The 27,153-nt window shown below is 39.4% G+C and overlaps 1 protein-coding gene across 2 annotated transcripts in view; it reads left to right on the plus strand.

The window, feature by feature from the left end:
• The window catches only part of GMDS (GDP-mannose 4,6-dehydratase), a 577,786-nt gene that overhangs the window by 229,779 nt on the left and 320,854 nt on the right, over positions 1 to 27,153 (plus strand). For both annotated transcript variants that reach the window (XM_019542456.1, XM_019542466.1), the window contains exons 5-6: positions 4,134 to 4,326; positions 5,182 to 5,286. In XM_019542456.1, coding sequence (XP_019398001.1) covers positions 4,134 to 4,326; positions 5,182 to 5,286 — 298 coding nt within the window. The remainder of the gene's footprint in view (positions 1 to 4,133; positions 4,327 to 5,181; positions 5,287 to 27,153) is intronic.

Genomic DNA, 27,153 nt, shown 5'->3' on the forward strand with positions numbered 1-27,153 from the left:
CTGGTCATAGAAGGAAATGAGATTGGTCAAACAAGACCTACCCGCAACAAACCCGTGCTGGCTATCCCTTAGAATGTTAGCCTGGGCCAGTCCATCAAGGATGGCCTCCTTAATAAACTTTTCTAAGATCTTCCCCAGGATAGAAGTCAGGTTACTCAGATTTCATATATAAATTACCCTGTATATGCTTTTTAAAAATTCTTTAAGAAACTCTGTTACATTTTTAAATAAATTATTACTGTTTTGCCATAGCCATGATAGCCATAAAACTAAAGGAAAAATAACATTGAGTTCTTTAATATTTGGATGTGCCCTTTGGGGGGACTTGATGCTTTTTCACTCAGCTGCTTCATCAGGAAATCAGGAATAACTGATGGCAATTCAGACACCCTCTGCTACCACCATTGCTGCCATCACCTTTCTTTTCTACCCTTTTTATGTGAAGTGATAAATAGTTCAGAATAGAGGGAGAAGTTTTATATCTGCACTTCTAATTTTGTCCAAGGCCAGAATTTTTCACTTTCCTGGGAACCATTCTATTTCAACCAACAGCCCTATCTGAAATGAAGTTAGTGGTCTGAACCCATTCCCTAGTGAACAATAGCTCACAATTCAAAAACACCAAATACACGCAAAGCTGTCAGTTACTGCTCAAGAGACATTCAGAACTGGGCAAACATGGATGCAGAATTACCTCACACCCTGGAGAGTGATTTTTCCAGGTGAACGTCAAGGTCATTCACAAGGCAATAGGGAAAAACATGCACTGTGTATTTGGTGTGTGCATAAACCAGTGAGAGCAGTTTCCCATATCACTACTGCAGGCTCATTGTTCATTTTGGAAAGGGGATTTATAATCTAGGATTTAAAAAATAATAATTCTTTCCCTTTAGCTGAACTCACCTGAGGGCATGGACACACACAACACTTAGAATGGTTTAAATGCAGTTTAAATCTTAAGTGAACAGGCATACACGCCTGTTAAAATCAGTTTAAATCCACCTGGAAGGGTTTGAAAATGTATGTGGAAAATCAACTACCATTTGAACTAGTTTACTGTAAACCAGTTATTACATGTGGACACCAAGCCTTCTGTGACATGGCTCTGGTTAGTCCTCCAGGCATCCCACACTACATTAACCCCTCAACACACACTGCTGCATCTGGCCACTCTGGTATGTAGCCAGAACTCTGGGCCCCCGCCCCCACCTTCTTCTCCCTTTCATTGGCACTTTTTATCAATGAGCTCCCTTGCATTTCTTGTACAGTACATCTGTCTTTCTAACAGCCATCTCTATCTCCACTACCTACTTGACCACAGACCCTTTTCATTAGGAACCTACCTAAATCATGGCAGAAGTTTGTGGCATAGTAGCACCTTTACTCTTGCTCTTTTGGCCATGTCCTCTCCGCACAAACCCCCCTCCCCTGAGTGGCCAAGAGGCAATTAATGCCATGGTTTTAATGCAGCCAGGGGGAGGTATGCAACAAAAAGGGCAAGATTAAAGGCAGCGATGCACCGTAAACTCCTACCGTGATTTAGATATGTCCCTACTCATCATGCTCCTCCAGCGCCTGAGAACAAAAAAGAAAGGCTCCAAGCACTTCTCTCTACCTCCCCTTCCCTCCCCACAAATCAGGCATGTATACTGCAGACTTTGGTCATATGCAGGCTGTTGAAGTTTGAGATCATGTTTAGGAAACAGAAAAGTGAACAACACCAGCAGCAACAGATTACCCACGCCTGGGACTTCCAAAGCATAAGTGCAATCATTCTCCCCTTCCCTCTCCCCACATGCCCCCAGCCCACCCACTGAGGGACATGCTGTGCTGGGTGCTCACTCCCACATACTGCCCTCTGATATCAGAGCAACAACTCTTTCACAACATTGTGAAAAAGTTCCCAATCTCTGACATTTTGGACATTCTGACGGTTGAGTTGTTATGAGCATCTGCACCCTGCTTATTATCCATTTGTCTGGCAGTAGGTGTCAGCAAACTGTATTTAATAAGGCATTGTTATTAGTGGATATATTAGAAATAATACATGGGGAAATCCTAGCCCCATTGCAGTCAGGGAGAATTTAGCCATTTACCTAAAAAAAATAAGACTTTATACCATAAATGTTTTTCACATAACAAATTGGAGAGATGTAATAAGCATATCCTTTGATTGTATCATCTGCTTGCTAATGCATTTTCCCTGGATTTAGTCTAGCATTTCAAAACTTTGATAAGGTTCAAGTGGCTGCCGTGTTTTAAAATGAACCATCACAAAAATGGTTACTCCTCTCCATTAAATCACTAGTTGATTTGTTTGGATGGTTGCATCAGGGCGATAAACGAACTCCTTTATTTATTTACGTACTTACTTCTTTGCCTACTTATTTATTTCATTGAGATTTCCATTTTCTCCATAATATCGAGTTTTATTAACAAAAAACAAAACAAAAAAACACTGGCAGCTTGCCTCTACAGCTGGGGTGGGCAAATGCGGCCACCAGGCCATTCTATCTAGCCCACAGGGCCCCTAAAAAAATTTAGAAAATTAATATTTAACTGCCCCTGCCTGCCTGTCATGTGGCCCTCTATGGCTTGCCATAACTCAGTAAGTGGTCCTCTGCCCGAAATAATTGCCTCCCCTGCTCTACAGAATAACTAGAACTGAAATAGCTAAATTAACTAATTTTAATTCATAGCTTTAGTGATTTCTGTGCACCTCTGTGTGCTAACATATATTTTGGAATAAGAGTGCCTCATTTTGAAATAATGAAGTCAGCCAAAATTCAGGTTTCTGCCAAAATAACTAGAGGTGTGAATTACAACTGATTTACTTATTTTGGTTTCAGTTGCTGTGTCTCTAGCTATTAAGACTGTATAAAACAACTTAGAACGTGAAGGGAATGTAGTGTTTTCTGGATCTCAAAGAGCCCGAAACAATATCTGAGAAGTGTGAACTACCCTGTACCTCAGTGGGATGGTAGTTCAAATGTCTCGCTATGGCAGTTTAAAAAGTCTGTTAACTATTCATGGTATTGAATACAGTTCTGCTCCATCTGCTGTGAATAGTGTCTCTTTTTGGTAGCATGAATTGATGGCATGTGGGAAAAAGTCAACACTTTTTTTCTAAATTTCAGTGTGCAGCCAAAAAGCTTGGAAGGGTGGAATAGAATCTAGTTTTTTGAGCTGCCCAAAATCAGTCAATGGCTAGTGGCTTGTCCTATAAACCCAAATGGCCAGCTTTTACTCCCAGAATAGCAAAGGCCAAGCTTTTCTCTGGCAGTGAGTGTAAACTAGGCAGTCTCCTGCCTGGCTGTCATGGCTTATGATCCTCCCTCTCTACAAAGGAACTCCTCCCTCTCCTCCTCCTCCCTCTGGAGATATTCAAGCAGATACAAGATACCATCAGTAACATGGTACTTTTCCCAAACATCTCCACGTGGCCATGGCAACTAGAAACAGTATATATGATGCACCTTAACAAAAGCTTGGGATCTAATACCCTAACACGGCTGACCCCACTGCACCTGTCTTTTATGCTTCTGCCTTAATCAGACCTACACTAAAACAATTATGAACTCCATGGGGTACACCAGGGTAAACTATTTTTTATTTCTGCCCATGCTGTGAAAGGCTCCTTATTTTGGTATTTCAAATGGCTGGGACCATGAGGTTTTGGGAGAGCTTGAGAAAGGAACACCACACTCCCCTTCTCCCTACTGAAGTTCTCCAAAATTACCTGGGACCAGTTGTCAGCTATTTTAGACATTAAAAGTAAGTCACAGCTCTAATGCTTTGTCTCACAACCATGTAGGGCTGTGAATGCCAGTAGGTAGCAGATCCCTGGTTCCCTGTGCTTTCTTCTGCTCTTTAGTTGTGTCATCAAATTGCAGAACATTGCGGGGTGGGGTGTGATTAGGGGTAGAGGCAAGTTTTGTTTTATCAGTTCATTTTGAAAAATAAAGTGTTCAGCCACTGTTTGTAAGTTTAAAAATTGAATTCATCCTGAATTTTGTGTAGATGGCTCTGTTACAAATATAGCATAAATGTGATACTGCTGTGCATACTTATAGTATTTGTGGTTGCCCAAAATAAATGTCTTTTGTTTTTATTCTTCTCTCTCCTCCCCCAAGATTTCTTTTGACCTGGCAGAATATACTGCTGATGTTGATGGAGTTGGCACTTTACGGCTTTTGGATGCTATTAAGACATGTGGCCTTATCAACTCTGTGAAGTTCTACCAAGCCTCAACCAGTGAACTTTTTGGGAAAGTGCAAGAAATACCACAAAAGGAGACCACCCCTTTTTACCCAAGATCACCATATGGTGAGTATTCTTAGCGTGTGTATGTCTGGCTGTCCACTGTGCTCATGTTTCGGGGCTGAAGTAATTTGGGTGTGAAATTTAAATGAAAATAGAACAAAAGTGACTAGACATGTTTAGAGGCATACCTTTATGAATTACTATATAAAAAGCATTTACTGCCATTGCCTGAGGGCTGGAAATTACCATTTCACTTCACAAAACCTCGTTCATTCAAATCTGGAATGGAGAATTCTTTTCAAAAGATTCAGGGGAGGAGTAGTCCTTTCTTCATGAAGAATTGTAAGATAGCACTGAAGTGATAAGGTTTCATATTTTTTGTTGCCTAAATGAAAATCTCCCAAGAGCTCACTTGTCTCATGAACTTGCATTAAATTTGAAACACTTACTAAAGCAATGTGCATGGAAGACTATAGTGATAAAGTTTCAAATCAGTTTGAATGCTAAGGCACCAGATTTTCTCTCTTATTCCCCCAATGTCATTTTTTTTTATTAGCAGAGGTCACCACAGTGGCATATTTCACACGCTCTGGCTGTGTTAATTATATTGTAAAAGAAAAAGTGCTATGCTTGTGTGTGCATAAGAAAACAAGTGAGAGGTGCTTAAACACTTCCTGACCAGCACTACAGCTATATAGAAAAGACTATTTTTTCATTCAGTTACTGTTTATTAGGCTGGATTTTTTTTCATGGTGAAACATGACACACTAAGGGAATTAATCAAACTCTAATTTTCTTTGTTGAAAGGTGGAATTTATTCACTCTGTATATGTAGTAGGTGTGCATATGTGTGTATTTCATATATATTTTATACACAAGCATTAGGGTATGTATATAATATTTTGAATTTTTTTTTAGGAGCAGCAAAACTGTATGCCTACTGGATTGTGGTGAACTTCAGGGAGGCCTACAATCTGTTTGCTGTGAATGGCATTCTCTTCAATCATGAGAGTCCCAGGAGAGGTTAGAAAATCTTTGAAAAACTCTATTACCACCCCATTGTACATCTGAGCAGTAAAAAAGAAGCAATATATCCACAGGTTTCATTTAAATTTACCAGTGTTCTAAAGCAGAGGTTTCTAACTCCCAGCTTGCTTGATGTGTTTATATGACCCCCAAGATAGACTTAGCGTCTGCAGAATGCATGCCTTCACTTTCAAACATAAATTCTATTTCCAACCCCTTTTGGTTTTGACTTTATCCTTCTGCATACAAACTAAAGTAGTACTGTCCTAGATTAATTGAAACAGTCTCTGTGAATTTACATATTCACCTTGATAGGTGTGTTAAGGCTAACTTGTAAAGATGACGTTTAAAAGACCAGTATTTAAAATGCTAGAGTAGGCAATTGCACGTGGAGAGGAGGCAAAATTTAATGCCTACTTTGCACACAAATAACAAATAAAGGGGTAAAAATAATAATTTTTCAAAATTCATAGGTGCTGAATTCATCCTAATATGTATAAGGTTGTGGATTAAAGAACCCCTCATTTTCTGTGAAAGTTCTTTCTCAGGGCTGCAAGCTGGATCTTTTATTGTAATACCAGTTAGTCCTTAATACCAATATGAAGGGGTAGAATACAGAAGATTGTATAACCATTTAATAACTATTTTCTTCCCAGTAAAAATAAACAGCTAATACTAATTTGGAATGTAAATTACGCGCCAGAGTTTTCACCACAGCAAAAATTTTCTACTACCCATAAACTTCTAGAATTGTATTCAAGTGTACTGTTTAAGAAAATAATTGAATTAAAACAAGAAGCCAGATTTTCACTTTAGAAACATTTTCTTGTTGTCTGTCACTAACAAAAAGTAAATCCAAGTTATAGGGAAATATAATTACGTAAATTCCATTCTAGCACAAAACTCTATAATGATGATGATACAGACATATATCATAAACTATAATTGCAACTCAGTTAGAATAGTGTAGATCCCAGGCACGTTTAGGCTAGGGACAGAAATTGCACATAAACCGACTTAAGTGATCAGAAACTGATTTTAAACCTGTAACAGAACAAAAGCTCAGTGCACATAAACCAGTTTCAAAATGCCTAAAACTGATTTAAGATAAACCTGGTTCAATGCAGTATCAGACTGAACTGATTTGGGTCAAACCAGTTTATGAAACTTCGGTCCCAGACCCCCTTCCTGGTTCAAGTTAAATCACAGTCCCCCAGCATCCCAGCATGCTTTCCAGCCCTGGGCTGGGGTGGGCTGTCTCTCAGTCTCTCTGCTCCCTAGCTGGAGCAGTGAGGGCTGGCTGACGAGGGAGGCTGGGGCAGGGGGAGAGGGGAGCAAGCCCAGCTGGGGATGCAGTCCAGTCTATGGGGGGGAAGGGAGGGACATTCCCTACTACAAACCCTGACTGGGGTCTGGGGCCAGGGAGGAGGGGTTAAACACCCCTTCCTTTGCTCAAACTTACTGCTAGCTGCAACTGTGGACTACAAATCTCAGAGGCACCAGGAAGCATGAAGAGGAAGTGATAAGCAACCCTGCAGAGTCCTGATGGTGTAATTCTGGACTGCAAATCCCAGAGACCTCAGAGGCAGCAGGAAGAGGAAGTGAACACACAGCCAGAGAGCTGTGCTCTAGCACCCCCCAGCTTCTGGGCTGAGCCAGTGCAGGCATGTGGTGTCATTTCCTAAATCAAAAGTAAACGTCTGTTCACTTCTGTTTCAATTTAATCTGTGCAGTTTAGCCTAACCTGCAAAGACTGAATCAATTCAGCCTCGGGTTGTTTTAGTTGTCATACTTAGCCTTAAACACAGCTTTTGCAATGGTCATTTTTGGGGTCATTTACTAATGTACAATTTGGTAGCTTATCAGAGCTAGAATCACTTTCTTACTGCACCAAATCCTTGACTGCTGCAAATTGATACCACATACCCACTTTTTTGTAGGACTGCACAAGTGGTGCAGAACAACAGAGAGTCAGCCACAATCTTCTACATCCTTTGGTACCAGGTTAAGGAAAAAGTACATATTTAAGAAAATTGTTAAATTATTTAATTTAATTTAACTCCAAATTATTTGACTTTTGTAGAAGTAAGCACTGTCATAGACTTTCACTAGAAACAGTATTCTGGGTTTTTATAGTAATTTGGCAGTTGGATTGACACAATAGTGTTTAATTACTATGAACTGCAAAGTAAGATTGATATATGTGCCAGGGGACTCAAGCTTAGTATGTGGAAGATGTTCTCTGTGCAGTCTAGTGTAGGGCGTGGGCATATCATTGCAGGTTAAATGACTACTGGGGCCCTGATCCTGGCACTTGTCTTTATGTGCCCCATTTAAATTGGTGGTGCTCTATGTGTCGTCACCACTCTATCCAAGCATTGTATATGGCAGGATCCTTACAATTCCATGAAAAATTCCACTCAGTTTTCCCTAGAGAAAACACCACCAAATTATGGAGCTGATAGAATATGGCTTAATTCCATTTCTATACCACTGCAATGCAGTTGGTCTTCAGTGACATTTAAGTGGTACAAAACCCGAATAAAGCTGTATTAAATAAAGCTCATAGTAGTTTTGTTGATCACATTGACTTTTGGATTCTGCAGTTCACCTTTTGTGCATTTCAAGCCCTCTATAGTTTCACAGTGTTAAATAGCTGCATGATATTATCCATTTGCATACCTGATTTATGGGGTGATGAGTGTATACTTTATGCAGTAGTAAACAAGTCACTGCAGTATACTCTAATGATGTCATGGGATTTGATACTAGGAATATCCAGTTTGCTATACATATTTTGAGTTAGTACAGGGTGATACAACTGAAAACAGATCAGCCAGCATAAAAAATGGCAAGAAAAAAATAAAATCAACAATCTTTTTGTATAACAGGACAAGCAATGACAGATTCTTGCATTTCTGGTATGCCTCAAGAATTAAAGGGTCAGCAGTACATCATCTAAATTCATTTTCAAGTCAGAATGCCTTCTAAAAACTGTTGCCATTTTGAAGAAGAAGAAACATTCATTCCTGCTTTCAATCCATTAGGCTGTACTGGCATTCTGTTCCAGCTTTGAGACCAGTCCAATGCAGCTTCCAGTCCTAAACCTCCTCCTGATACTTTTAACGTCCCTAAAGACATTGCAAGTTTGTGATTTGAAGTTACAAGCGTTGCTTTTACTTGGGGAAAAAAATCCACATTTACCATGAACAGGGAGCCCTTTCTTAGAAATGGATTCAGCCTTGCTCCATTACAACAGGAACATAAGCAATGAAAGTAGCAGTAACCACAGATTGGTGCCATTTTGCTACATTTTTAGTGTCAGAATGTCTAAAAAGAGCTAAAGTAAGTTTTTAATAGCCATTCATAACTTTTATAACTTTACAAAGATAACAATTTGTGTTGTCTGGGAAGGAAAAGGTATAAAAATAGTGAAAAATGCCAGGAAGTACTTTGCTTGCCAATTTAAGAGGTTGGAAAGGTAAAAGCAGACAAAACTGAATTCCTTCAAATATTGTATGGTATTAGTACTGTAGGTTCCGTGTTCCACTGAGCCATTAAGAGACAATTCTACATCGAGGGTGGTGTTGGAATGCATCAAGCTTGGGGGTCTGTGGGAAGCAGTGTGCCCAGTGATCTGATGAGGAGTTAGACTGATGTATGCTAGGTCCCAAGGGCCTAAGTCAGTCAGACAGTCAAAAAGCCCAAGGCTGAATTGATTCAGTCTTTGCATGTTAATCTAAGCTGCAGAGACTAAATTGAAATAGAAGTGGGCAGACATTTACATTTGATTGAGGAAATGCAGCCACACGCCTGCAGTGGCTCAGGCCAGAAGCCAAGAGGCGGTAGAGCACTGCTTTCTGGCACCAGCATGGGCTGTGTGTTTCTGCTGCCCCCCAAGGTCTCTGGGATTTGTAGTCCAAAATAACAGCATCAGGACTCTGAGGGTTGGTTGCTCATCTGTTCTTCCTGCTTCCAGCTGCCTCTGGGATTTGTAGTCCACAGTTGCAGCCAGCAAGAAGTTTGAGTGGGCGAAGTGGTCTTTTAAGCCCCACGCCCAACCACCCCGGCCCCAAATGCTAGTCCCAGGGAAGCAATCCCTTTCAGCTAGGGAGCAGAGGGGCGGGGCAGGGCAAGCCCTGCTCTATGAAGCAGACAGCACAGCCCAGCCCAGGGCTGGAAAGTATGCTGGGAAGTTGAAAGACTGTGATTTAACTTGAACCAGGAAGGGGTCTGGGTTAGAAGCTTCATAAAGGGACCAGTGTGACCCAAATCAGTTAAGTCTGATACTACGTTCAACCAAGTTTATCTCAAATCAGTTTCAGTCATTTTGAAACTGGTTTATGTGCACTGAGCTTCTGTTCTGTTACAGGTTTAAACCTGCCCTTTTGGCTAGGGACAAACATTACACATAAACCAGCTTAAGTGATCAGAAATTTTGTTAAACCTGTAACAACAGAAGCTCAGTGCACATAAACCAGTTTCAGAATAACTGGTTTAAGATAAACCTGGTTGAATGTAGTAGCAGACTTAATTGATTTGGGTCAAACCAGTTTATGCACCATCTGTCCCAGACCACTTGCTGCTTTAAGATAAATTGGAGTCCCCCAGCATCCTGGTATGCTCTCTTGGTTGGGTGAGGCTTTCTGCTCCATAGCAGGGCTGGCCCCTCCCCTCTGCTCCCTGGCTAAGATTTGCCGGTACAGCAGGATCTGCTGACTTCCCCATGCCCCCCCTTCCTTCCTCTTCCCCTCCCCTCTCAGCACTTGCTGCTTAAGCAGGGATCTCTTCCTCCTCTATCTCACAGCATGGACCATAGTTAGCATGTGGTATGGTTGCTAATGCTGTATAAGGCTCCGGCAGAAAGCGCAGACACAGCAGGGCCTGCCTGGCTTCCCCCTGTCTTAACCCCCTCCCTCCCATCTCCCAACCCCAGTGCCAGGGACCCAAGGCATGTGTTGTGCTAGCTAATGGGGAGAGGTGTCTGGGTGTGAGTCTCCAATTTCACTGGGACAGGCAGGCAGACAGAGCAGGGCTTTTGGAGCTAATCAACAGGTCAGCCCAGTAAACTGTTTAAGAAGTTTGAAGTAATGGGAAAGAGACCACTGTTTTGCTACTGTTATCAGCCCCCTGGCTGGCTGGCTTGCCTGTCGGTTTGCTGCAGACAATCTGAGGAAACAAGGAGAGAGACTGAAAAGCTGTGTATCACCAACAGATGCATGCACTACACGCCCGCCCCCTTGCCTCAGAGTGCTAGCCTGGGGCTAGGGACTGACAACACTCCTGCCCCTTGAACAGCAAGTGGGGAAAAGCCTGTGACTGTGCACACAGACCTCCCTAATCAGAGGTTCTGCCAAGGCCTGGCCATGCCCCCCTCAGCTCAGCTCCCTGCAGAAGGGAAGGGAGGGCTGCTGTAATGCCTCCAGGCTTCTAGCTTGAGCCACTACAGGAATGTGCCTGAATTTCCTCAGTCCAGAGAGAATGTCTGTCCAGTTTCCAACTAGTTCAGCCTAGCCAGGTTAGACTAACCTGAAAAGATTGAATCAATTCAGGCTCAGGCTTTTTGAATGTCTGTCCCTAGCCATTGTGTTACAGAGTTGAACTGATTTCCAGTTGCTTATACTTTTTTATATGTTATTTCTGTCCCTAGCCATTAGTACATTGTACCTTTGAGTGTTTCTCGTGCATAAATTTTCCACCTGCGTAGTGTTCCGCACATCTCTCTTGAGCATCTCCCAGGCTTGCTATAGGGCCTGTATTTGCAGAGGCAAAGTTTGTAAAAGCCTCTGTAGTAGTCTTGTGGGCTGGCTTCTGTGCATCCATGTTGTAAGATTCACACTAAATGAGGAGGGTTGACAAAATGCATTTCAGTGTACTGCTAGCCTGGTGTTGTGGGTTGATCAAGTACAGAATGGAGGAACAAATAATAAGCCACTGGCAAATTTGTCTTCCATGTTGACTGTCTCTGATTGGTCAATGGGTCTGACCTGAACCAAGACAAAACTGGGAACAGAATTCTCTGTAACCTTTTTCCTTAACATTTCAGATATCAGAGGAATGGAGAGTAGATAAAAAGGTTACATTGGGAATCCAACTAAAAAAACATGGAATCCTCCTCTTTTGCCTTGATACAGGAGTTTGGGGTCCATATTCATTGGGCTGTGGGGTTGCTGGCACTATTTTTGTTTATGCAACACCTCTCTTCTGGGTAAATAATGTGAGGCAATTCAGCATGATTCTCAGGAGCATTAAAATCCCCAAAGGTCAATCTATATAATCAGTCCTAAATTTAAATGTATTTTGATCTTGTCACTTAATGAGTCATGAAATGGAGGGGAAAAAAGGCCTGAAGGTTTATTTAAAAGGTAGCCCACTGGTTTGAATTCTGTTTTAAGAAAATGGAAACAAATACTTTGAAAAAAATGCTTATATAGAAGGGCCATTAAACACTCCCAGAACAAGCTTACATATCTTGGGCCAAAGAAAAGAAAAGTAGACTTTTTAACCAATGGGTCCCGCAGTGGAATAATCTGTGCAGAGGGAAACTTTCAAGGAGTATATTTTCTGCAGATGAGAGGTCTGATTCACCATGGCATCAAAACAGCTTTATACTAGTTGTCTTTTCTAAAGTTCCTCCGTGGTAAAAACAGCATTACACAATATGAAATCTAACCAAAAACCTTCATAGGAAGCCATAGGAGAAATTGTTTTTCTTGTATTTCAAGCTGTTGGAAAGAAGATATCTTTATTAAAGCGTTTTATTTTCATTTTAAAATAAATCAAAACAAAAAAGTTCTTTGTCATCTCCATAGTTTTCACAATGCGTTTAAAAAGGAGTTTTAGTAGTTTTAATAGCTAACACCATGACACTTGGATAATAATGTGCAAGTCTACTCAGAACACCTGAGGTTTACTGTGCAAGTCTACTTCTGGATAATAATGTGCAAGTCTGCTCAGAATGCCTGAGTGTCTTAATCTTAATCTGATTTTGAATTTGAGGGGTTTCCTACTCCTCAAAATTACTCAGATTTGAGGGTAACACGTATTTCGTGAATTAGCATCTTAGATTCTCTCTATAGCCTTTACTTCTGTCTTCCTTTTTTGCTCTGTTGAAGTACAGCCACAGCAACAGTTAGTAAGATGTGAAAGTATACTACAAATTTGAACAGTTAAAAAGCAAGCCCACACAATGAGCTTATGTTGGACATCTTGTTCTGACAGCCCTGGTGACTTAAAAAAACCAGCAATGATAAATTCCAGGGTGCTTGAACCTGCTGTCTGAGCCTTGCATCTCATTTTGAAAACAGTGCTGCAACATCAGATTATACAAATGCTGGGTCCCATGGTCATGTGTTGCAAATGTATGTTTAATAATAAATAAATAAATAAAGGGTTACCAAATCCCTTGCGTCATATATAACAACACAAAAAGTTAATGTTAATAAGGGAAAGGATGTTTTGCAAACAATCATTGAGAGGTTTTTCCCCCTTATTTGCATATGGCTATTGCCTTTATCTCTGTGACAGTTACTTTATGGATGATATGGGGTATTTTTCAGGAAAAATGCTGGTCAGATCTTCAGCTCATGGTAAATCAGCATGGCTGTGCTAAATTGAGTAGAGCTATGTTGATCTATGCCAGCTGAAAATTTGGCATGCAATTTCCAGTCTTGGACTGATACTCCACAATAACTTGGGTATAGCTTGCTTTGTGTGAGAAACAGGTTAGTTGCACCATTAAATTCTCAGGTCTGATTCTTCCTGTTACCTTCACTGTTTTTATGTTAGTGTATGTCATTTGACCTAGGGTGGATTTCTTCTGATTTATACTATTGTGTAAGGAGAGTCAGCTCTTCAATATTTTAGCTATTTTTAATATGTAACTATGATATTCACAGTATTTAGATAGTATTTTTTTTGTTTTCTATGTTAAGAGCTAGGATTTTGCTTTTATTTCAAAGTGCTTCCCAGGTTGCAACATCCTGAAGAAGGCTCAGAAAAACCCTAAACATACTGTGCAAGGTCTCTCTGGCACATACCATGTGTGTGGCCAGATAATATGTTTTGCCATTATTATTTGCTAGAGTTTTGTTTTTCACTTTGACTGGTCCTAGAAGGGCAAATGCAGCAGTACTACAATTGTGATCTTCAGACAGGCACTGTCTTTGCATCTGCAGAAAGCCGGCTAGCTCTTGTTTCCAGCAATGAGACACCAAAGAGATGGAAGTAGAATATTGAAAAGAAAGTAAAAGTGGACAACTTTTTCCAAAAATTAACCAGAATCCTGCCCCCCCCCCGAGAGTGATGTATAAGAGATTGTTAAAAATTACAGCACTTCTTCTAATATTACTTTTTAGTATGTGCAGCTGCAGTCATTGCAGCAGATTGGTTTTATGGTATTGAAAGGGAAAGTAACTGAATCATTAATTCATATCGCTATTAAAAAGCACAGTATTTGAGTATTACAAGCTTGGGAATCGTGCTCTGCAAAATGATGCAAATGAGAATTTTCAGCCACTGAGATTGTTTGTTTGTTTACTTTGATGCTCAAGTGAATACCCGGTTCATTATGCAACAGAACATAAGTTTTTCAGGGAAAGTTAGGGCCTGATCCAAAACTCATTGAAATCTCTGGAAAGACTGCCATTACTTCCGTGGGATTTGGGTTAGACTTTTTCTTACTGTTGTTTTTAAAGAGCCAGAAAGGAGACGTGTTCATTAAACTTTTTATTTAAACATCCTAGCTACAGAGGAGATGTGACATGTAATTGGCTTTGATGTTTCTTCTGAATCTCTCTTGTTGGTAGTGTTGTTTCTTTTTTCTCCTTATTCCCCCTCATTTCTTGCTTTCTAATTCTGTGTAATAATGTTTATGTATAAACGTCACATAATTTCTCATCTCCCTTAATGTCTCTCTCTACTGTGTTCTATGTAATTAATACTCCATAATATATGTATTATATATAAATATATATTTATATATATACATATGAATACATACACAATATGAATAACATATAATATGAAATATTAATTACATAGAACAGACTTTTGTGTAATTAAAACATAAATATAAATACAGTATATACTGTATTTCATGTTGTATAAGTCAACCCCACATTTCTGATCAAAAAAGTTACAATTTTTGTAGATCTGGTGCAGAAGCCGACCCACATTTTATATTGAGTCATTTGTAAAAAAAACTCCATGTACAGTAAGTATTCTGTTGTAGCAGGAAGAATTCAGAATGAACCATCACTGCCATGATTGTTTCTGATGACGGTTATGCTAACTATCACAAGCCGCAAGTTATATTCAAAGAACAATTTCCGGAGCATAGTTTAAAATCCCTCAGTCATTTTAATCTTCAGAAGTGTCACGCCCAAACAGTTCCATCCAGCCATCTAATGTCCTATGGATCCTCAACAGTGGAAGTTTCAGCATCTTCATCCTCGCTTAGATCTCCATCATGCCACAAGCAAAGAGAATCGTTGCATTTTTACACAAAGGGGTAAAAACAATGGTCCAGTCATAATGGATATTATTATGGTAACTGATTCATGTAATTAGTGTGACTGTGCCTCATACATCCAAACTATTATCACTGTCTTACTGTGTGATTAATTGTAACACATTTTTAAGGCTGGCAGCCATTCTTTGCTTTGCTTTGACTGTTTCAAAGATGAACAAACTTTGAAATGCAATATTTTTTTATTTCAAGGTATTGATATGGTGTATAAGTCGAGGTGAATTTAAGGGTAAATATTTGGCTTCAAACTTTGGCTAGTACACTGTGAAATATGATGTATTCCACATATGTATAACTTCATGTGCACACACATATACACATATATATAACTTTATTACATAGAAGTGGGAGATATATATTATCACCCCTCTGATTTATTTTATATATATATATATATCAATCACACACACACACGCAATGTAAAATAAATATAACTTCACATATATTTATTGTTATATACATATATGTACACAGAAACATATATACATTCACATGCATATAATATGATTTTTTTTATCCAATTTACAATGGCTGTCTCCAGTTAGATTTTGGTTTTCAATCAGTTTCCCAATCAAGGGAAGTGATTCTTTCACTCTATTCAGCACTGGTGAAGCCCTCACCTGGAATATTGTGTCCAGTTTTGGACCCCATGCTTCAAGGAAAATGTGAACAGTTTGGAAAGAGTCTAACACAAGGCAATAGAAATTATTAGGGACCTGGGAGGCAAGACGTATGAGGAGAGACTAAAAGAAATAGGGTTATTTAGCCTGAAGAAGAAAAGACTGAGGGGGGATTTGATAACAGTCTTCAAATACCTGAAGGGCAATTATAGGGAGGATGGAAATGGACATTTTTCTGTGACTGTAGGGGTCCAGACTAGAACCAATGGTATCAAGCTGCTTATGTTGGAGATTAGGAGGAACTTTCTGACTACGAGTGGTCAGGCACTGGGACAGTCTACCTCAGAAAGCTATAGATTCTCCATGCTTCAAAACTTTCAAGAGCTGGTTGGACAGATACTTGGCTGGGATGGTTTAGTTGGGAATGATCCTGCCTTGAGCAAGGGGCTAAACCAGTTGATGCAGAGGTCCCTTCCAGCCCTACTTTCTTGTGATCCTGTAATTTCCTTAACCTTTTGAATATTTGGCTCATTTAATCCTTCAAAGCAAGATGTTTGCAGTGTCCAGGATAATTTTTTTTTTTGGCTTTTACATTGTGTTAGAAAAAGTAATAACTACTGTGATTCTGTATGTGACATCATTTTCTAGATCATTCAGTAGTGGAGCTTTCTTTCCTCTGATAGTACCCCAGGTAGAACACTTGTCATCACACAATTACTGTATAGCCAGAGGGAAAGGATATAGCCGTTCATTTCTCTGATAAGTCTCAGCGAAGAAGGAAACTGCAGGGTGTTATATTGCAGGTTGAGGCTGTCAAAGTACTTGTAGTCAGATTAATATAAAAAGAAGTCATGGAACTTAAATGTGTTGGAGGTAATATTCACTTTTGTGTTTATTTGTAGGTTATCTCGATATAGCAGATTTTTTACCACTTGGGGGTGGAGGGGGGGTGTCTTTAATAGTGATTTTCTTTTACAACCTTCCATTCCCCCTTCTACCTTTCTCTTAAAGAGGATAGTCGCACATGCTCCTGAAAAAGTCCAGAAAATCCCTACAACATGACAGCTGGGTCTTCTGAGTCTCCCAGAAGATGAGCTGGCCAGCTTTTCCAAGGTTTCTCTTTTCTCTCTCTGTTTCCCCCCTCCCAAATGAGGAGAAGAACTGGAAGTCTTCCCCCTCCCCCACTTCTCCCCACCCCCAGCCTCATTTTCTGCATAAGAGAAACCTGTCAGCCAACCCCACCATAAAAAGCAAGGTGTTAACTAATTCCATTCTCTTAGAAGACACAAAGGGACCTTATGACTAGTGCTGCTTTTATTCCCTAAACTCCTTATGTCCATAGGACTTAAGTATATAACATTTTCTATGCAAAACTTCTTTTTATCCTATGTAAATACAAAATTTCCAGATCCATTGAGTACAGTTCTGGTCTACTAAACAGCCAATTTATATCTGGTCCTTGACTGTTTGCTTCTGATCAGGTTCAATGGGTAGCATGTATGTTTTTTCTACCAAGCTAAGCGAATGCAAAGTACTCCTGGCAGCAAATGTCAGATGATTGCCTTTTTTACTATAACCAAATACGTGTAGGAAGGAGAAGGAAGCCAGATCCTATTATTAAGTATGATCCAGCTATGTATTGAGGAATGTTTGATGTAAGGTGCCATAACCAGTAGAAAAGAAGTTGTTCAGACAGTTGTGTATCATTTTGCTGTCAAGATCACATAATACATTTTAAGTTTGCATGTTTGAACAAAGAAAGCATGCTGTGTCCCAAAGACATAAATTCTTACTGGCTTATTTTCCTTATTCCTCCAAGTGATCCAGGCAGGCAACGTCTTACACCTGCTATTAGTCAACTGTCAGTGGAACTAAATGCCCTATATGTGGGCAAATAGGGTTTTCAGTGCACAGACAGTTTAGGAGGAATAGTGAGAAGACTGCCAGGTAGTCTCCTATCTATTTATATACATCGATTGCCACCTGATAGGTCCAAATTAGTTAAAAAGTTATTTTAGCTAATTTTGCTGCTCGTGAAGCTAACAGTAGCCAGCTAAATAATGTTGACTGGCTCAGTTAAAATACCTTAATCTCAACTTTCATCATCTCTGCTTCTTTTTTTTTTACTCAATCACTACTAAGCAGGGAAATGTGATTATTGCAAAATATTCATTGATTGTTTTATGAAAAGAATGTTTTGCAAGTAACTTCAATAGGCTCAAATTTCAAATAAAAAAAATGAGGCTGCAAACATTTATAGACATGCTTAACTTTAAGCATATACATTATACAACTGGCTTCAGCTGAACTACTTACATGTGTAAAATTAAGGATTTTGAATGTTTGTCTTGGAAGATGAGTGTGTATGTCACATAATGTCATCACCAAACCCTATCAATTGTTATATTTGCCACAATAATCTATGACAATCTGTTCTGCATCTAAGTATTTTAGTCTATCTTCTTTGCTTATCTGCTTTAGGTATTTTTGAGGGACCTATCACCAGTTTATCTAAGTACTTATGGAAATTACAAAAAAGCAGTCATTTTTTTGCCTGTGGGTTTAGATTTTCAGAACAGCTGTGTTCACAATCCAGAGCTCTCCTCAAGCAAATTGTTATCTTATCAGATACATCTTCTTGCCATTAAATCATCCATTCCCTTGTGGCTCATTCAGTGCTGAGAGGAAAAAAATGGAATTACAGTTTCTACACTTTCCTCTGATTAAAGTAAATATTTGTTCACTATACAGCGTAAACTAATGAATGATGAACACCAGCAAATGTTAAATGCTATGATTTCTTATACAGATCTTGCCATGTAATTCCTAACATTTTCTAGGAATATATTTAATCTCCTTTAACATTTCCAAATTTCTATTTTGAAAACTTTGAAGGATTTGGTGAAATTTCAAACCAAAACATTAAGTTAATGTTTTGTGAAAGACCATTAAAAAAAAAAGTAATCACATTTAAGGATTCCTGTCAGCAATGATGAATGATGCAGTTAGGCCACATACCTAATTTACAACATTCTTATTGCCTTTTTAATACATTGAATCATGGCAGAATTTCTAAAAACATCATTCATGTTTGATGGCTTCTTCTCTACTGTCTTACACTTTGTTCAGTTGTTCAAATCTGTGCCAGTTGGATTTGGTGATCTCTCACCTATTTTCCACTTCGTTAAATAAAAAAGCAAACTAAAGTAAAATGAGTGAAGCTTCATTGTAATCCTCTTTTCTTACGTGTGTAATGCTTTGTACTGTCTTACTAAAGGTGGAATAGAAATTTTCTTTGCTTGGTCACAGTCCAGAAGTAATTTGTTTGTAAAATATGAGGGCCTGGTTATGCTTTGCACTCTAAGCTGCTCAAATGTTGATTGATGTTAGTACTAGCTTGAGTTTGGAAGAATCGCACCTGAAGGTTAAAAACCTTCTCTGACTGTTTCCCACCTGCACAGCTATGACTTGCTGTGAGAGGGCTGGTGAGAAGGGGCCTGAACGGCTTCTATCCCTGGTCTAGGTCGAGGGTTGAGATGAGTTGAGGGTGGTGGGGGGGAGGCAGGAACATGAAGCTGGGAGGCCAAGAGTTGATGGGATGTGGTGGGAAAACAGTGGTTAAATGAAGGAAGTCAGCCACTGAAGGATAAAATAAAAAGAAGATAAAATTAATAATTTAAGAAGAAATAAAGAAGTAAATTAAGCAAGGTCTTATGTTTTAACAAATTGGGGTGAGATGTGGGGGTGCTGGTCATGCTTCCTGGGGTGGCTTGGACGTGGATGCGGTGAGGGAAGGCATTTTTGAGGATGCTACTGCCCTGACCTGGGAAGGAGCCCAGCTCATGGGGAGCCAATCTAGCCCCTACCTTGTTCCCCTCATTCTCCCCAGACCTGACTCCTGGATCTGTCTGTGCTCTGCGACCTGGCTAGATAGCATGTTCTCTGCAGGCTGTTTGTGGGGGGTTGCACCCCTGGGGGTGGAAAGGTCACACCCTCAGGGGTTGAAAGGATAGTTGGATTGGTGTCAGAATTGCCACCTGGGCAATAGAGCTCAGAGGATTAAAAGTTTGTCCATACAAAGCAAGAGGTGGGGGAGAGACCCTACCTCCTAGGATGCTGGAGAATCACAATTTGTACAACTCATCTGTGGGGAGTGGCTACACTGATGGAACACAAGCTGGGTAACATAGATCAGAGAGAAACCTGCCCTGGAGTGACGTAACTAAGCCACCTAAAGTTTGCTTAAAATTAGTTTCAGTTGTTAATGTGTAGATAGTGCAGGGGTTGATTGCTTCAAAAGCTTCCTCAAATTAATGTGTAACAAGGCCCTGAGAGAGAAAGTGGTGTGAAGCTTAGTGAGGGGAACGGAAATAGAAAAATTCCTGTTCAGCTTGAAATAAACTAAAGTTTCTTGAGTCACCATTATTCACTAAAAAAATAGCTGTAGAAGGAATCTTCAGATTGAATACAAAGCTCTTCCTCCATTGAAAAGAATTCCTTGTTCGAGTTTGAAATGATTAATTGAAAAAGGTAAGGTTATAAGTAAACAATACTGCCTCAGTACATCATCAGATTTTACTACAGTGGCAAAGAAAGGAAAGCTGGTTTGACCAAGATCACATAATTAGTAAGGGCCAGAGCCAGAAATAGAACCCCGAGGTCAGATCCTTGGTTGAATGCTTAGAAATGGAAAATGTTCTACCTTCTGTTGAACTAAATCATACTAAATATCCCCAGGAGGCTATAGTAAGAAAACACCATTTGGATCTAAAATTAAAAGGTTGTGAACCTTAAATGCTTTATTCCTTCTGTATATACACTTGTGTGTTTTTTTTTATATAAAGTAAAATCCATCTTTGGCGAAAACACTCTTTGCTAGCTTTAAATATCTGCAAATCTAAACAATGGGACAGACCATCAATTCTGGCAATTGCATACTCCAAATTATGGATGTATTTTGAGCATTTTAATTCCTCTTTGCTCCCTCAACATCTTTTATTTTAAAGTATGTGACTATTAAACATGTTCCCTATATATACTGCTACCTGTACATGCCTTGCCAACTGTACTAAACTGTTTCTTCCTCTTGGTTAACATTTCATAGGAATTGGAATGTAACTAAACATTCTGTTGATTTGTTATGTTCTAAATAACAGCTTGAGAAGTTTTGCAAAATCTGAAAAAATCAATAATCAATTTTAAGCTAATGACTTCTTGCAGTAAAGAAAGATTCTTTGGATGTAATTCTGAAGATTCATGCTTACTGCTCTGTATATTAAAATTGTATTACTGTGGCAATTCCTCAGTAAAACTAATTGAGCTCTGTATGTAAAGAGCTGCAGAGCATGCAGGAGTAACACTTAAAAGTAATGATGGGGCTCTGTTGCTCATTAATTAAACCGTTTAGGGCCTGGGTATGTGACTCATGGAAGCCATTTCTCCAATAGCATGAAAAAGGAGCAATATATGATATAGTCCACTATATTGCACAGATATAAATCCCACCTGAGTATTTTTGTATGTTCATTCCTCTCCCAAGAGAGCTGTTTGCTAATGCAAGTAATCTATTACTGGCTCCCCCACCACCTGGTGGTGACATGCAGTAATAGACCTATTGTAACATCTGTTCCAAGGGAGCTGGTTGTCTGTCCATTTGGACATCAGTGTAACTTGCATTTGTGTTCAGAACCAATGTAAGTTCTACCAGTGGTAAGGTGTCATGTGTTCAGGACCTTAGTCAACCTTCTTTTTCCTTTTTGTACATGTATGTGGACAAAATTTTACATGATCGTGGGGTAAAGATTGAAAGTATGTTGGTAACTGAAGAGCAAAATCACTTCAAAGCAATTGTATTTATCTAGACATAAAACACTGGGAAGTCAGAAAAGTCAAATGGTGTGTTTCACTTAAAAGAAATCACAGGTAAGCTACACAATCTCAACGCAAAACGTATTCGGTGGGGGTTTTTCTGAAATATATTTTTCTTTCAGGATAGAACTAAAGCTTTTGTTGGCTTTTTTTTTTTCCTCTTCCCCCACTTTGCCAGTGTCTCAGCTATAGTCCTTATTTACCTGAATCTAAGATTACTTCAAATGTAAGACATACCCCTACCCCCAAATAATTAGATTGTATACATGGAATAGTTTCATTTTTCAAATAATTTCCCATGTAGAGAATCTAATTAGTGGAAGGTTGTTTGAAATTTGTCCTCCTGCTATAGCTATAGCACAGAAAGCAGCAGTGGGGGGGAGGGGTGTCCAGAACCCTCCCCCTTGTTCTCCCATGCCTGTCTCATGCCACGTGCCTTCCTGCCACATGGTCCGCTGCTGCTTCCCCCACTCCTGCTGCATCTCTGCTCCAGATCAGGGCAGTCAGCAGCGGTTGTGGCCCCTCCTGGCCCCAGCTCAGTTAGGGAGAAGCAGCGGCAGCTCCTGGCCAGACCAGGTCAGGAGTAGAGGAGCCAGCATTAGAGCAGGAGGTAAGCGGGGAGGAGAAGCTGATCTACAGGGCAGGTTGCAGGTAGAACAGTAGGTGGGGAGGAAGGCACAAGCTGGCAAAGTATAGTGGGGCAGGCTACAGGTTTCCTGTTCACCACAACGGTGAGCTCCCTTCCCCACCAAATAAAGCATTCCTGCCCAGAGCAGGTGGCAACTCGGCTCCAGGTTCAGCACTCAGCCTGGTGCCAAAGCCAGAGCGGAGCTATCACCTGCCCCAGGTTGGTATGCAAATCCAAGGCACGGCTTTTTTTTCCCCATGCTGATTGGGTGCAGGGTGGGGAGAGGAGCCTCATTTTGGATTTAAATAAATATGCTATTTGTTTTCTAAAGACAAGGGAGTAGATTGCATTATCTCTAGTGTTACAATGGCTCTTACCTTGCATGCAGTTTATTTTATTCAAATATAGCATATGCATGACATTCTGATTAATGTTAACTACACAGAAAAGCTGAAGAGACTGTGGTGTTTCATTTGTATTATCTTTCAGGAAAGCTAAATACTTAGTAAATTTCTTTGAGAACTTAATTTTAATTCATTTTTATCTCAAGCTAATTAGTATATTTATTTGCTAAATTTATTCTGTTTTCAAAGATTATTTTTTATAAGGTTGGATGGGACACCCCACATTTCATGCATAAAAAAACCCACAGTATAACTCCACTTTCAATGCAAAAGAAAACTTAGCTTCAATTATGGTGTCATAGCCAGTGCATCCTTAATGTGTATGGGCTGTTAGAAGGATTCCTAAGATAAAATGGTCTTTTCAACAAGCTCATATTTAGTTGTGCTCCAGTAGGTATGTTGGCCTCTAGTTCAAACCCTGAATGATTTGAACTTTAATGTTTGGCAAGCTGCTTTGTCTACTTGCAGCAATTTTTTAATTAAGTGACAGACTACTGATTTCAACATAACATTGGTACTTGCATCTTGTGTACCATAATCATAATAATAAGATAATATTGTTTTTGTTGTTGTTGTTGTTTAGATTTATATCCCATGTTATCCAAAAAGGCTCAGCATTTGTACTTTAGTTCAACAGAACCAGTGTCTATTTGTTTTTGGCAGAAAGGGTTAGTTAGCTATGTTAGCCTGAATCCAGGCAGAAGCCAGGGTAGAATTTACACCTTGTAGACTTAAAAAATCAGAGATGTATAGTATGTATGAACATCTAGCTGGGGTCATTTGACCCCAGTACTCTTTCCTGCCATGGCAGGGGGTCGGACTAGATGATCTGCTCAGGTCCCTTCCGACCCTACAAACTATGAAACTGTAAGTTTTTGTGAGCTCAAGCTCACTTCATATTGGTCTTTGGCACATTAGATTTTTTCCCCAGGCTTTAAGAGAAGGGATTGATACAGTGTGTGGACTTTTTATAGGAGCAGGTATGAAAAAATTAGATGGCATTGATAGTCTTGTTGGGTTAAATTATTACTTGATTATGGTAGAATGTAATCTTCTATTTCCTTTGATTTTGAAAGGTTATAGTTCTCTTTTTTTTTCCCTGGGTGTATAATAAGAGCGGGGAGAAATGCATTTTAAAAATCTAAATACAGGTGTACAGGCAAGGAAAGGGGAGAAGGAGTATTGCTCTTTTGAGGGCTTAAACTAACTATATTAATGCAATATTTGATCCCAGAGAGGGAAAGAAAAATAGTTATTGAAAACAGTCTAAGTAAGTGCTTTATGAATTGCATGATACTACTCACATACTGAGGCTAAACCATTTTACTCTCAATATGAGAAAAGCTCTGGTAACCTCAAAGAGGGGGCTGACAGAATTCTGCTTCCTTTTACCAGCACAGCTCAGGCAAGTAAGGATCATATTTGATTATTTTAAATAAAATGCATCTTTTTGCCACTTTCCCTATAACTTAAAAGACATGCCTTTAACATGGCATGTGAGGTTTCCTTGAAAGTGTCGGTAAAACTGTGGGATGGAAGATGGCTCCGGTGCTGTATTTTCTTCTTGGCATGTCATAGGAACACTGGCATTCCAATTTTTAAAAGAAGGACTTGGCATGGGGCACATGTGCCAGCTTTGTTGTTCTAGCGACATTCTGTCCTCAACTCCTATAAGAGTGCTGTTCATGCTTCTGGAATGCATTTTCCAAGATACTTTTAGTGTCTTGATAATGTTGTATTTTTCTCTTATCTTCATGAAAGCTTAAAAAAAAGAAGCTGTTAATTAGTTGCCTTGTTCACAAAACTGTGCTTGTCAACAGAAAAATGTGTTTGCAACACATAGTATCTATTTTTTATGCATCTATTAATATTTATTGTTTTAAAAACATCAGGGCTTACTACTACAGTTCATCTTTGTGTTAGGACGATTTAATGACAAAGTTTTCCCCACAAACCTTGCACAATTTAATAAAAACATTTAGACTAGATTGGTGCAACAATAACCCATACAAAACCAAACTAGAAAGCTTGAGTTCATCTACCAACAACAGTAGGCAGACGCTACCTTTCCCATCTAGTCCATCAAGGCCAGGTATAGGGATTACACTTTTACCAGTATAAGTGATTAGAAACCTGTAACAGAATAGAAGTTAGGCATACAAAACTGGTCTATACCCGTAACAGAACAAAAGTTCAACACATATATATTGGTTTAAAAATGGTGGAAGCCAATCTAGATTTGCATTCCCCTCAACCCTCAACAAAGTAATACACCCCTTACAGAAAACTGGATAACTTAGATCAATTCTACCTTAGGCGTCTTGAATGTCTCTACCTAGCCTAAATTGGCTATGCCAGTATTTCTAAAGAGCTGGCAACAATTTTGATCTTGCTAGTGAATCCAAGTAATGCAGCCAAAAGCATGTCAAGAATCAAGCAAACCAATAACTAGCAGGTCATTATTTTATTTATGCTTCTATCTTATAATGATGTCTTGTTGTTTCAAGAAGAGCATCCAGCCTTAAATTGCTCTTAAAGGAAAATTAAACTATACATTCTGAAATCATAGGATGAAGTCATTCTGGGTTCAAGTTCATTAGTATACTTGCTGTTGTTGCACAACATCATTTTATTTGCAAGTCTGTGAAGTGTCTCCCTTTCCCTTTGTATTCCACAAGAGTTGGGTGCTCTTTCTGGGTTTGGTGTTGCACTGACATCATCTGGTTTACCATCGGATTTGTAGACTATGATAACTCCTCCTCAACACCCACAATAAGAAACCACAAAGTTGACTTGCTTTGATATTTATTCTTCTAAAAAAAGTTTGAATCCTTATGTCTGCTTATAGATCAAATGCTATTTAAGGACACATTTAGGGACTGTTGCTATAAAAACTGAATTAATCAAGATTTATTTATTATGAAAATCACGTGATGCCTCAGGTCCATTAAAGCATTCAAGTGAGCATGATAGCAATATTAATATTTACTCTGAAGAATGTGGTATCATAAGAAGTCCTGATAGGGTTATCATATTTTCCAACACTTGCCCCTTCTAGCCATAAGTAAACTTGCCCCTTCTAGCCATAAGAATCCAGATTTAATCTGTCCCCTGAATGGTTCAGACAGGCAAAGTAAAACGTCTCTTCATTAGAACACCATGTCCCGCAGACAGTGCTGTCCTTCTGCTTTCCTCAAGGTATGAATATTGTCCTTGCCTCTTGTCTAAAAAGGACAAGGCAAGTGTTTGGGATGCCATCAGGTGTTCTACAGGGCATCCCAAAAGGAACGTGTATGCGCTCACCCACTGAAAAGAGTCCTTACAGAACCTGGTTGGCTCTCCTGGATAATTTAGATATTTTTCTAAACTTTACCCTCTATATAGAGTATATAGCCTTACTTTTGCTCTTTCATGAATACCAAACAGGAGGAAGAAGTTGGTAAATTAAGGTCTTGATTCTACAAATAGTTTTGCATGGAAGTAGTCCTGTTAATTCAAGTTTTGCAGAATCTGAGTTTAACTTTGAATGAACATCTTGGCTAATTAAGCTTTTTCAAAATCAATCTTTGTTCAACACTGAGAGGAGAAGTAAAACTTCTCATATTGGCATAGTGATGGAAGTCCCTGGTTTGCCTTAAGTGCCATGGTATCTGACACATTGCAGAATCCTTCAAATTCCTAGAACACATTGAATGTTTAGGTTCAAGAAACAGTTTCAAAAGGTCACTGTTCTATAATTCTTCACTTCTAAAAGTAAAACTTCTCATTTACTTAATGTTACTAAGTTCATAGTTTGCAGTAACATGGGTGTAATCTTATTGAGTGCTTACAGACATGAAAAAAACAAACAAACAGCACTTTACTTTCAGCTTGGCGCACCCCCACACTAAGCTCAGCGCATGGCCAGGAGAGGCATTGTGTTAGTTTGACCCAGCTTGCCCAAGGTCTGTATAAATCAGGCACTTCAAGTGTACCTTTTTTGTGCTTTTATTGATTAGCTGATTGAATCAGCTTTAGGTAAAAACACCAAATTTTGTTTTTTCATGTCTGTCATTGCCCATTATCTTTTTACTGTACAATACTTACATATGGGAACCTGAATTCAAAATTGCTTATTCTAAAAATAAAAGGAAAGTTGATTTCTGTGCTACCAGTACCACACTAGATTGCAATACCTAACCAAATGAAAATATTACAATTTTTGGAGAAAAACAGTTATAGGAAAAATCTGCTACTGTGGGTGCGCAGTTTACAGCGATGTAGATTAATTTGCTGTGCAATAAAGCATTCCCACCTGTATATGCTGCAGTAATCTAATTCATTGCAATATTGGGCTGCAGTAATCTAATTAATTCCATCATAAGGCAGTAGTGCCGGGGACAGTACTGTTTTATGGTGGAATAAATAAGTGCAATTAAACGTGTGTGTAGATGCTGACTGCAGACGTAGTTTACACCTGGTCAGCCCAGGCAGCAGGGGGCCAGACTCTTGCCTGTCAGTTAGGCACGTGGCTCCGCACTTGTGGCATGCTGATGCCCCAGCCAGCCCCTCTTCCACCCAGCGCTACCACCCAGAGCCTGGGGCTGACCCCTGTGCCCTCTGCCAGCACAGGCCTGCTTCACTCTGGCTCAAATTGCTGCTGTTACTCCAACTCAAACTGCTCCCGAGTTTATTTAAACTGCTTGCTTTGTATTCATTACATGTGTAGATTTACCCTGTTTTTCTATTTTTACTACACTACTATTTTAAAAAAGAAAGACAGAAACCTTATTTAAAAGGTAAGGTACATGATTTTTGGTACCCTCCTACTCTCCC

This window comes from Crocodylus porosus, unplaced genomic scaffold (assembly GCF_001723895.1).
Source record: "Crocodylus porosus isolate Cpor-Errol unplaced genomic scaffold, CroPor_comp1, whole genome shotgun sequence".
Taxonomy (NCBI): Eukaryota; Metazoa; Chordata; order Crocodylia; family Crocodylidae; genus Crocodylus; species Crocodylus porosus.